The sequence below is a fragment of the Citrus clementina genome, unplaced genomic scaffold (assembly GCF_000493195.1).
Source record: "Citrus clementina cultivar Clemenules unplaced genomic scaffold, Citrus_clementina_v1.0 scaffold_4, whole genome shotgun sequence".
In the NCBI taxonomy this organism is placed as follows: domain Eukaryota; kingdom Viridiplantae; phylum Streptophyta; class Magnoliopsida; order Sapindales; family Rutaceae; genus Citrus; species Citrus x clementina.
This window is the reverse complement of record NW_006262274.1, coordinates 2512916-2524771: the sequence shown is the minus strand read 5'-3', so window position 1 is coordinate 2524771 and position 11856 is coordinate 2512916. Positions and strand designations below refer to the sequence as shown.

The 11856-nt window shown below is 33.8% G+C and overlaps 2 protein-coding genes across 2 annotated transcripts; both read right to left on the bottom strand.

Annotated features, from left to right (window-relative positions):
- Positions 1-803: 803 nt before the first annotated feature.
- LOC112099309 (PLASMODESMATA CALLOSE-BINDING PROTEIN 5-like) lies at positions 804-1590 on the bottom strand. The gene is made up of 3 exons (XM_024186699.1): positions 1441-1590; positions 1002-1359; positions 804-884 (listed from the first exon to the last, which is right to left on the bottom strand). Exons 1-3 carry the CDS (start codon positions 1540-1542, stop codon positions 859-861), a joined length of 486 nt encoding a protein of 161 aa, XP_024042467.1. The 5' UTR covers positions 1543-1590; the 3' UTR covers positions 804-858.
- A 332-nt stretch (positions 1591-1922) lies between these two features.
- On the bottom strand, positions 1923-5199 carry LOC18043757 (cytochrome P450 714A1). Its single transcript, XM_006435920.2, has 5 exons — positions 4813-5199; positions 3754-3980; positions 3191-3441; positions 2721-3102; positions 1923-2440 (listed from the first exon to the last, which is right to left on the bottom strand). The coding sequence occupies exons 1-5, from the start codon at positions 5099-5101 to the stop codon at positions 2015-2017; spliced, it is 1575 nt and encodes a 524-aa protein (XP_006435983.2). The 5' UTR covers positions 5102-5199; the 3' UTR covers positions 1923-2014.
- Between the last annotated feature and the right edge of the window lie 6657 nt (positions 5200-11856).

The following is an 11856-nucleotide window of genomic DNA, read 5'->3' as shown; positions in this document are numbered from 1 at the left end:
ACTAATATGCATATCAAGTAGATCTTGGTCCCTATTGACAACAATTAAAGTACCCTTATAATTAAATCAAATAACGCGATACCTCTCGAGTAGTATCTCAATCTTTTTTATTTTAAGTGAAATGACATTCTTCTACTGGATTATATGATAAGCTAATAAGTAGTTGCTTTATATAATTTAAGAAATTGACTATCTCATGTAATTTAAAGACATCCCTCGAATATTAAAGAAGATATTCTCATATAATATGAGTTATAATATAACTAATAATCTCATATAATTCATTAAAAAAAACCTATACCAGTAAAAGGGATGTGAAGATTAAGAAATTATTGAAAAAAAAATGTAGTATCACTCTATTAGATTTTAACTATCAGTATGTAAGAATAATGTAGCTTAGCAGAAAAACTTTCATTTTAGTTTGTAAATTTTTTTTAAGACGGGTAGACCTCGTGCTGAGGCCCGAGAGCCAAGCCCAGCACTTGCAGGCAAATGGCAATGGGCTAAGCCCGTGCCATGCCCTAACAATCACGGAACGAAAAATACTATCAGATACCTAATTTTTTATAATTTCACAACTGAGGACATAGTTTTACGTTTTATCAAATAGGCCCCTGATGCAATAATGATGTGAAGATATGAATGTCCATTTAGGATTGCTTTGGCAAATAATATTAAAAGCAAAGTATTTGCATCAATTCATTAATGTCACTACTAATGTTATTAATTGAACATCTTGTAATGATCAATTTGTATAAAGAAAAAATGAATCTGCATCAATTCGATTACAAGAGCTAGCCCCTTAATTAATTAGCAGATCACCCGCATGATCAATGAACTATTCCAGGCAAAATAATCTCAAAACATTGGACATGTAGCATTACCTGCAATTAAACACAAAAAAAGGGAAAATAATTCATGTTAAAATCTCAACATAAAAATAATATCTTGAATAATTTGATTTATATAAACATTTTCTTTTTCCTGTAAGTAGTACTTACTTGGATTGTCATATGTAAGCATGGCGTTATTGTTAAAATAGCAGCTGGCTTCATCGCGGCCGTGGGCGTTGAAGTAATAATTCATGACGTACGCCGCCTTGACGTACCACGATTGATCGGCACAGCTGATTTCTTTCATGTTGACGACGGGATCGCAATCAACACCTTGCATGCAGCCCCATTCTATCTGTTCTTTCAATGTAACTTCGCTAAGATTTTCCTTCGGCACACAATATTTCTTGCCTGGAATAACTGCGAATGCAGCGCTAGCTTTCCTTTTCTTGAATATTTTGTGCTGTCCCTTAAGTACTCTTTTCTCGGGCTTTGGTGCTGATGCTACTCTTGCTGATTGGACCTCCTACAATAATCGAACATCATTTTCCTTAATTAGCGCGACGACAAAAGCATTATATTAATCAATACATGCACAAGAATTTACCTGTCCGGTGGCTGCTTGAGAAGAAGGTACATCGGAGTAGGAGGCGGTGGTGAGATGGAGGAGGAAGGTGGCGAATACGAGGATGCTGATGGTATTCGCCATGGCGACGACCTATATAACGTACGGTGGCCGGCAACGGACGGCTGTTGATTACGTATGTGCATGCAATTCATAATCATGACATGGATTAGCATTTATAATTAGAAGCCTCCAAATGATTATTTCAAATTTAGGCTAATGGGTAATTTGAGGTGCAGCAGAATTGACAGACGGGGATCACTAATTATAGCTCGAAGTATGCGGTAGCTAGAAAGATTTTTTTTTTTCACCTGAAACTAATCAAAAATAGTTTTATTGCTAGCTCTAATTTTTTATTGGAAAAAAAAAGGGAATCATGTTAGAATTTTGATTTGTGTACGATAAAAATTTATTAATAACCTGAAGTGATAAAAACAAATTCTAAGAGAAATGAAAGTATAGCTAAAACATTGTCTGTTCATTTATAATTGATCAAAAACATTGTCAGATAATTTTTGATTTCATCAAACACGCCAAGCCAACTAATCAATCCAAATTAGATCTTCCGGAGGAGGATTTGTACACCGTATCGAGGCTCTACAATCATTCTGAAAGCGGGAGAGTGCTTGTAATTTGGTGATATTGAGAAACTAAACTTGGAGACAATTAGAGAGAGCACAATTTTCAACTGAACCATCGCAAAGTTTCTGCCCAAGCACAGCCGAGGCCCCACTCCAAACGGGACATAAGCCTGAGGGATTTTGCAAGCTTTTGAGATGCCTTCCGCAAATCTCTCAGGTTTAAACTCGTTTGCATCGTGTCCCCAAATGTCAGTGTCCCTGTGTAGAGTCGGAATCAGAGTCCATAAGCATAGACCCTTTGGAATTTTAATGTTCCCGATTTGAGTGTCTTCAAGTGCCTCCCTTGACACGAATGCTGCCGGAGGGTATAGCCGCAATGATTCCTGAATCACCATAGTCACCTGTTGAATGCAAGTTTTGTCATATTACTAGGTACCCTATTGTAACCGACATGCTTCAGCTTAATTTTAAAAACACAACTGAAATATTTGGTTAGTGGATTCGTAAATTTCGCTGTCACAAAACAGTGCAGAACCAGGATTTTAGATCAATAAAAAACCTATGAACTTGAGAGGGCAAGAATCAAAATGCTGTAAGCTAATGGGAACATTTTTTTTCACCTAAAACCTGTAATTCAAACTCGCGCTCACATGAATGAAGATGGGTCTAGTTTCCATTTACCGTTTTCAAGTGGGGAAGTGAATCTGCATCCAGCAAGCTATCCCCGCAAACCTGAGTCAGCTCAGTGCGGATATGATTTTGCCATTCAGGATGCAGTGCGAGCAGCATCAGGCACCAGGAGGCAGCAACAGCAGTGGATTCATGGCCAGCAAAATAAATGTTCTTGCAATTATCAACTATGAATCGCTTTGATGAATCCTTGCCAAGACTCTGATCTTTGACGGCACCCTCCAGTATCAACTGCATTAGATCCGATGACGAAGACGAAGATGCCCCTGCACATTGTTGCTCACGTTCCTTCACTGTGTCCCATATTAATGATTCAATTTCCTTTTCCAAATTTCCAATATTGTCATGCTTCTTCATAGCTAAAAATCTGCCTCTGCATTAACAGTGTAATTACAAAAGTTGCAGGTATTAAAATGTAGCTTATTATGTAGTGATAGTGATTGAAAGGAAAACATGCATACGCAAAATTGGTGGCCCCGAAGAGGAAGCTTTGATTAGAAATGGCTTTTTGAAGGCTCCTAAGTTTTGCGAAAATTTCTTTGCCTCTGAGATTGGAGCTTCCGAAACTAGCCCTGGAGATTACATCTGCCGAGACTTCCCTCAAATCTTCATCCACTCTAATGTCTGCATTCACTCCATCTTCAGCTTCTACGCAGTCTTGCCACTTTCTCAACAATGGTTGTGTAGACTCTACCATTATCCCCACCATCCCCTGCTCAACAAGGGGCCACATTTGACATTTTCACTAGTAATACTACAAATACAAATTGACTATTCAAACCAATATGACACTATTATATGATTGTCTGGAATTTGATCTAAAATTTTCTCTAAAATAGAATTAACTCCCAATTCAATCTCTACTGCTTTATATTAGTGAAAGATGAATTTTATGAATTGATAAGATACTATGCTACCATCTTAATACTCAAATGTTGATATTTCTAACATTACTCCTTTATAAACAGTGATGGAAGAGCAATTGTCTAAAATTTTAAATGAACAGTGATGGATGTGTTGTTACCTTGACCTTGTCCATGAAGAATTCGGGAGCAACAATTTTTCTCTGCTGAGCCCAACAATGGCCATTGGACCTCGAAAGGCCATTGCCAAGCATGGGAGCAAGTCTCTTAGTCACATACGAAGGCTTACCTAGGTCCAGAGAAATGCTCTGATTCATTTCCTTCACTAGCTCCGGTTGATTCACATACAAATGTTGCCTCATTCCTGTTGAATACGTGTATATTGGACCTGCATGCCATGCCATGCCTTTAAATCAAATTACAAATAAAAATTTGCGGATGAGCACTACAAAAATTTTGTTAAAAAACACAAATTCGAACACAATAAAATTTGTAGAAAAACAAGTAAAATAATTGTCTTTTAACAACTCATCCCCATTTTGAGTCCATTTTAATTGAAAAAACTAATGTTCAGAATAGATACAAACTTCTACTAATAACTAATGTTTTAGAATTGTACAATGATTGTGTTAAACTGTTGGGGTACCTTAATTAAGGTTCTGAGGATATCTAGACTTTAATTATTGAAGGGACCAAGCCAGGTTTGAGCCAAATTGGTTTTGGATTTGACCAAAATCTATCATCATAAGAATAAAATATCATTCACCATCAGAAAGTCGTTAGGTTATACATATGTTTTAAATTTTAAATTATTAGTCCTTGGAACACAATATATCACTATTAGTATCGTAATACACGCAATAAAAGAATCACATATTAGTGAAAAATAAAAATTGGAAAAAATAATAAAATCTGCCGACTAAATTAGTCGTAGTCGATCTCATGGCGAGCTGTTTCAGTCAGACTGAACGAGTAGACCTAGCCATGCACCTTTTATGCAAGTAAAGTTGACTTACTGATCACACAGCCTGGCATTATTTGGCAAAATTTTAGCATCTAGCCAGCTTACATATGTATGTTCACACTCAGTACTAGACTATTGGTGATTCTCCTGTGTGAACGTCGCCATCTTAGTGATAATAACATATTTATAAACTTGAAATTAATATAAAGTCTCTCTTCTTCTTTTTTTTTTGGGGGGGGTCAAAATGGAAGCTTACCGTATTCTTTTCTCCATTGCTCGAAGTATGGAAAGAGCGTCGAAGTGTAGTCGTGGGCGACAATATCAGAAGCAAGACTAGTACTGGATGGTTTGGCAGCGTTTGCTTGGATCTTTTGCATCTCCGGCAAGTTCCCGTATAGAATCGAAGGTGGCGGGCCTTTGATACCTTGCATTCGGAGCTTCCTTCTCATAGTTTCACACTTTAACCACACCGTTTTGTAGATATGACCCAACAAGAAAGCAATCGCTAGAGCTACCGCTGAATTTAAAACCAGAGCCGCCTCCATTACTACCCTTGCCTTTGTGTTTCTCTTTTGAGTCTTTGACTCTCTAGCTTTGTGTGTAGTATATGAAATACTCCTAATGAGCTTATTTATTGATTGGATTGAAAGAGGAGAGAGAGAGGGAGATGGGACTTCTTGATGATTAATTAATATGGGGAGATGTATTAGCATAAGGGCAAGTAGATATCAAACAACGAATGAGGAGAAGCCACACACATGACATACGCTGATTGATACTTTTAATTGTTTTCATGTGATGATTGGACACCATGAAATGACCTCTTGAACACGTTTATAGGGACATAGATGGCAATCTTAGTTTTACAATTCCTTCAATAATGCAATTCACAAACACACAAATTAAGGGCAGCTAACTCATTGTGAACGGCATCTTCAACACTGCTTAATTACTAGATTATATTAAAACATAAGGGTGCGATTGGTTAACATGCATGAAGTAGTTCTATCTTCCATGTATGCATTGTGCAGCCATCGCCATTTTTTTTGTTATAATTATATTTCTTAACTTTTCTGGTAGATGGACGTTCGTATCTTGATGTTTTTAGAGTTTGTTTGTCCTAAGTTTTGACAATTATAACTTTTAATACTTCTTGTTGTAACTTAAAATTATGGTGAATTTACCTACATTCATTTGATTAAATATTCATATAATATTTATTACTTTTATCAAAATTATCATTTAAAAAATTATATTTATCAACTATTATTAATTTTTATTCTAAATTTATAACTTAATACTAAAAACAGCAACACTACAATACCACATAAACTCTTCATGTAACCCAAAAAAAAAAAAATTAGGGATCTTTTTATATCATAGATTGACAGATGGGCTGCACCGTAGGATGAGTTTGGTGCTTAATCTCCCACCTGAAGGATCCAATCAATACCCAAGGGAAAAAAAAAAAAAAAAAGGAATAAGGTCAAAGCTGATTGATGTAAGACGAGCTAATTGTGATTGGTTGATTTGTCTAATGAATTCGGGTTGGTCCGGGAGCACTAATTAATTATATGAGAGAGATGCTCGATGCTCCTGCAATTCTTTTTCCAAAGGGAGCAGGACCATCTTCATCTATGAATTATGATTTTTGTACAAGACCAGCCGAAGAAGGACCACTCGATTAGCATTGCCTAGACTTTTGTTTCCTGTAATTTTTCAGAGTGCTGCCATTGAGTTGACAGCAAGTCACATGGTGGTGGGCTTTGCTGGGCTTTGTGATTTTATAAATATCTCTGAATTGAGAGCCCAAGCAGTGTCGTAATGCGAGGTCCGGAGACAGAATGCTGGGCTTTCAATCAATTCAATTGTCCTTTTTATCCAGATTGTATTTATATCTAGGATCCTATCCAGCATTCATCTGCTGGGTTTTCCTACTATGCATCTGTTGTTTGCATGCTTCATTTTGACATGACATGTAGCTAATTAAATTGTTACATTTGTGCAATAATAATGGTAAAGTAATTGGTTATTCCGGCTGAAGTCACAACAATACTTTTTTCTATGTTATGTTCCATGTTGCTTACATTTTGTCACAAGTTGTGTATCAGCTCTCCTATTATCACAACTGTTATTAATGTTCTTAATATTATACCCAAGTCCCAAGTACTGTACTTAGGCTCTTGTTGTGTTAAGTTAACTAGTGAACATTAAGCCGAAATTTTCATTCTTTCACCAAAAGACCAAAAAATTTTCCAAGGGGTTGACATACAATATACACATAACAGTTTCTTCCATCTCACCGAGCAAATACTCTCAACCTAGATGAAATTGGATAAACCAACCCTAGTCAATCCAAAATCTGTGTTCACCATATTTCGTTCAAACCCATTTACTGAGGCACTAGAGTATTCATGTCATGTTGCTGTCTAGTTGTAGTCTTTTGCCGTTCAAATCTCGTCGCCATCTTGTACAACCAAAATCTCTTCATCATATTGCAGGTAAATGGTGGCATCTTTTTACTTGTTGTATGTTGTGAAGTTAATTTAAAAATTAATAGCGTCTGAACATCTTTTATAGTTGCACCAAATATTGATTTTATCTTGACTTTATAATGTTATTATGTGTTGGTTTGGTTTAATTAGTTGCAAATAACTTTGTTTCTTGTTATTTTCTGGGTAGCGGCTTTGAAATTCCCCCAATTGGACCGTAATTGGATTGTATGTTATACAAGTTTGTAAAATAGAAACTATAATTGGACACTCTATTCACGGCGGTGGATCCATTGGCAGTAATCTTGATCATTGAGTGCTGCCATAGTAATGGTTTCCTTGCTGTACAAATCTGTAGATAGAGAGAAATAGTTGTACTCATGGCCTGTTGTTAGGGATAGTCGTTCTTGAAGTAGGGCATTCGTGATATTATGGGTATATGATTGTGTTTTAACTTGTTTTTATTCATTATTCTTAGCATTATACATAATAACATTAAACTATGAGAACGAGAGAGAGTTGCCTTTTATTAATGAATATTGAATCTTCCTTTATCATAGAAGAGTGAAGGATAAAAAGGAAAAGGAGAAGCCGCCCAAAAAAAAAACTGAAAAAATTGAAGAAATTTGCAGAATCTATTTTAGATGAGTTGAGAGCTAGTGTTGAGCTTGGGAATGATATGGCTCGAGCCAAGGATAGGGCTTAAGTCCTTTTAATGGAGCACCAATAGGTAGAACCATAAGCTATGCATTTTGTTATTAGTTTTAGAAAGTAATATGTTTTATTATCAACTTTACTGGATTTATTGGATTGCATTGATGCAATGATGACTTAATATAATGTCTTCATTTAAAAAGATTTTTTAAAAATAAAATATGATTTATTTAATGTATTTAGATTTTATTACAAATGGAGTTCCTACAAATTCATTTTCCTTTTGTTTTTTTATTTTACCTTACTGCATGTGAAGCAGCAAGCTTTGAGCAGCAGAAGCTGTCCATGCATCCTTACGAGAGGAAAATATATGATTGATATGATACCATGACAAATACAATTGGTTTCTCAAATAATTTGCTTAGATTTTTTAATGAATATATTTGGCAAGTTATTTGCTAGCTAAAACTTTAATTTTGCCTTTAAATTTGGACGATGGACATGCCTTTAGAGTTCATTAGTGCATGTCATTTTATTAATGTCAGCAATTAAGGTTTCTCTGTTCTGATTGTATAACAATGGGTTGAATGAATTGGATATTGTTATTAGCAGTTTCAGTCTTCAACTAAAACTTTGTGTGGGTTTATATCAATATTATCCTTTTTTGAAATTGAGATCTAAGAGGAGATGAAATGTTGATTTTCACTTACTCTCCAAAATTGCAATTCCATTAGTGGATGTAGTAGTAAGACCATTTTTTTTGGTCATTGCCTTATACTTTTCTTTTATAGATTTATGGTCTCTTTTACTAAAATCTTAATTCATTAATTTTTTTTTGTACATTTTTTGTCTGTGATTTTCTTATAATTCTCTAATTTTTGCTTAGAAGTTAACGAATTTGAAAGAAATGAGATATTGGGTGGTAGATAAAGAAATATATGTTCATGATTTGGCCTATATTTAGATATATTCAATACTGGATTTAGTCTATAGCCAGGGCAGAAGTTATAAGGGACAGGGTGGCCCCAACAAAACCTTTGTTTCTTTGCCAATTACTATACCCAATTTTTTTAGTTTCTTCGGTTCTTATTCTAGTTTTGTCCGTACTTGAGGATGATATTGTGTGCAGAATGAGAAATGCTTTAATGAAAGACTGGTCAAGACTTCTAGTTGGATTCCATACTATGTCTGTATATATGTATGTATGCATGTATGTTGTATGTGTTAAAGTAAGTATGCACGTGCTCATCATCTCCGAAAAAACAAGTAGTGTGGGCTTCCAATCAAATAAAGAAATGTTACTTTGCAACACAAGGGAATTAAAGAAGTCTGTAAATTTTTTACTTATGAAATTAAAACTAGCCTAAATTTAGCTTCAAGTCTAGTATAGATAATTTGTAGAACTGGCTAAATTGCATAGCCAAGTCATGCTACTGAATTTTGAGTTGGTGTCTTGATGGACTAAATTTTTTGTAGTAGATGGTTCCAACCATAGAGCCAAATTTTTTAACATTTTTGCTGAGCATGCGCCATTTACATATATGCTCCAATCTTCTTGTATATTAGGTCTCCGTGTTTAGAGTTGAAATTAAAGTGGCATACCAAATGCTAGGCATTCAATTATCTTAAAAAAACATAGGGTCTGCAATCTTCTGACCCATAATGCTGTTGTGGAACACCAAATCAGATCCGGACAAATCTGTAAATATTAAGGCTTATGTTCACACCTCTATTATTAACGTAGAAGTCTAGATAGTAAATTGAGAATCGAGGCATTAACACACACAGTGGGTGCATGTAAGTCAAAATCTCATCATCTGTAAATAATATTAGAGCTTGATTGTAAATTGTGATAGTTTTGTCGACTATATTTACCTTCCCAGCCACCCAATGTACTCCACATAAATTTATTGGCATATATATCTGCAAAAAGGAAATTTTAGCTAATTAACCAAGACAAATAGATCATGATGTTCCTAAAATAATTGAAACATAATACTCATGCCTCATCGATAATTGTCCTTGCTATTTTGCCCTCTACAAATCTTTTTATGATGCCCTCATCAAAGCAACCTCGTATGAACATCAGTGTCAGTCTATGATTATGTACCCAATTTTCTTTCATAAGAGGTTAAACAGAAAATGAATTATTATGTAAATTAATATATCAATTTATACAAGTCCATGTAAAATTCGACAATACTTTGTTGCACTGTTATTAAGCATACCCAAAATTCATGATCAATTACACCACATCTATTTCTAACATTTTTAAGATATCTGATCATCCGATGGTGAATGATATTGATGTACATGAACATATGCTACATGTGATAACTATCCAAAAAATTAAATTAAGAACATTGTACGAAAAATTATAAAGGTTCATTTATTATAAAAATAATAATAAATATCATACTATTTGGAAGATACTATAAAATGTCTCACTGACCTCCGATTAGTTTGGTCCATCATCATCTCCCTCAACAGATTCTGACATCACTTTTGTTGGTTTTTTAATCTCTTCCCTCATCTTAGCTTTGATTTAATTCTTAAAATTTTCTAACTCACTTCTGATACTTCCGACAACTACTTTAAAAATGTTTTCATACATTCTGTTATCAATGTCGACAGTTGGCATAAGAACATCATTGTTTTCCTATTATACAAAAAATGCATGCATTATCAGCATCCTTAAAAACCATGCGTACCATACTTCAAATCTTATGGTTTTTATTTTTTTAATATATTTAATTCCACATGGTCTATTAATGGAACCAGTGCATAGTAGCAGCAGCCTCATTTGCTAATACCTGGCAGAACGAAAGTTACCACTTTATGATACTGTTAATCTAACTGTCATTAAGAAAATTTGAGATCAGGAAGTTTACAATGTCATTTTCACTTCGTTTGAATGCTACCAATTATGATATTAGTTTAGCTATAAGTAATGTGTAATTTCCCTTTTCATAATATTAACTACTAATTTTGCCAAACAATTTCTATATGTCCCAACAACATATACCTTGAATGAAAGAATTCAACAAGACCATTCGCATTCTTGCCACTCTTTCCCTCCCATATAACAATTAGTTTATATTCTTATTTATAAGCAGATGATCCTCTTAGAATTAAGTTATTTTTTCTATAAAAATAATTTGAAATGTTGGAGGAAATTAAAATAGATTTGATACCATAAACACTTTTCCATCAGAATAAAACTTGTATTATTTTTACACGAATTTTCATTCATGAACGAGTTTGTTGCGCTTAATATCTAAATTTTAGGGGTGTCATTTTTCTCATTTATTTTCTTTTTCAACTTTGGAATTTGTTAGTAATTTTTGGATGATTCCATTGGCCTCCATTCAATGGAACATTAAAAAAAAAAAAAAATCACTTTTCACATTTGTCACTCTCTTGGTTTTATATTAATTGAACTCTATGAATATTACTGACAATTATAAAAATGTGAACAAGGAGGATATTTCCAACAGTAATGAGCACAAATATATACAATACAGTGTTTTTATGATAGATAATACTAGATAAAGGGCTCAGTTGTTTTGAATGGCAAACCTTATGAGCGTGAGGCGGCTGTTAATTAAACAATTTTTAGGGAAGTATAATCAAGTGATGGATAAAAATTATGATATCAATCATATAGTTTCTTCAATTTATGTAGGTTAAAAAATTTGAAAAAAAAAACTTCAGTTGTCTTTTTTTTTTTTTTTCTTTTTTTTATACATGTCAAGTATTTTTCATCTTGCCATTTAATCTCCATCCTATAAAACACCATCATATTTAAATTGTGTAAGTTCAACGATTGATATACATATTAGCAAAGGAAATAATAGACCCTTTAGCCCGATTGGAACATTTGTATGCTCATCCATGATGTCATAAGTTTTCATCAATATCTCCTCAAAAAAAAAAAAAAAGTTTTCATCAATATGATGTTATTAATGTTAAGTATTGAACTCGCCAAGAATGAATTTAAAAGTGAATTGTTTATCTATATGAAATACCTTAATATTTTTCAAAAGCAAACATGATGAGGATAAAAATGATTAAAGGAAAAAAAAAAAAGGTTTGAGATTTGATTTCATATACTATTTTTCATTTATTAAAGGAAAAAAAAAAGAAAAAGAAAA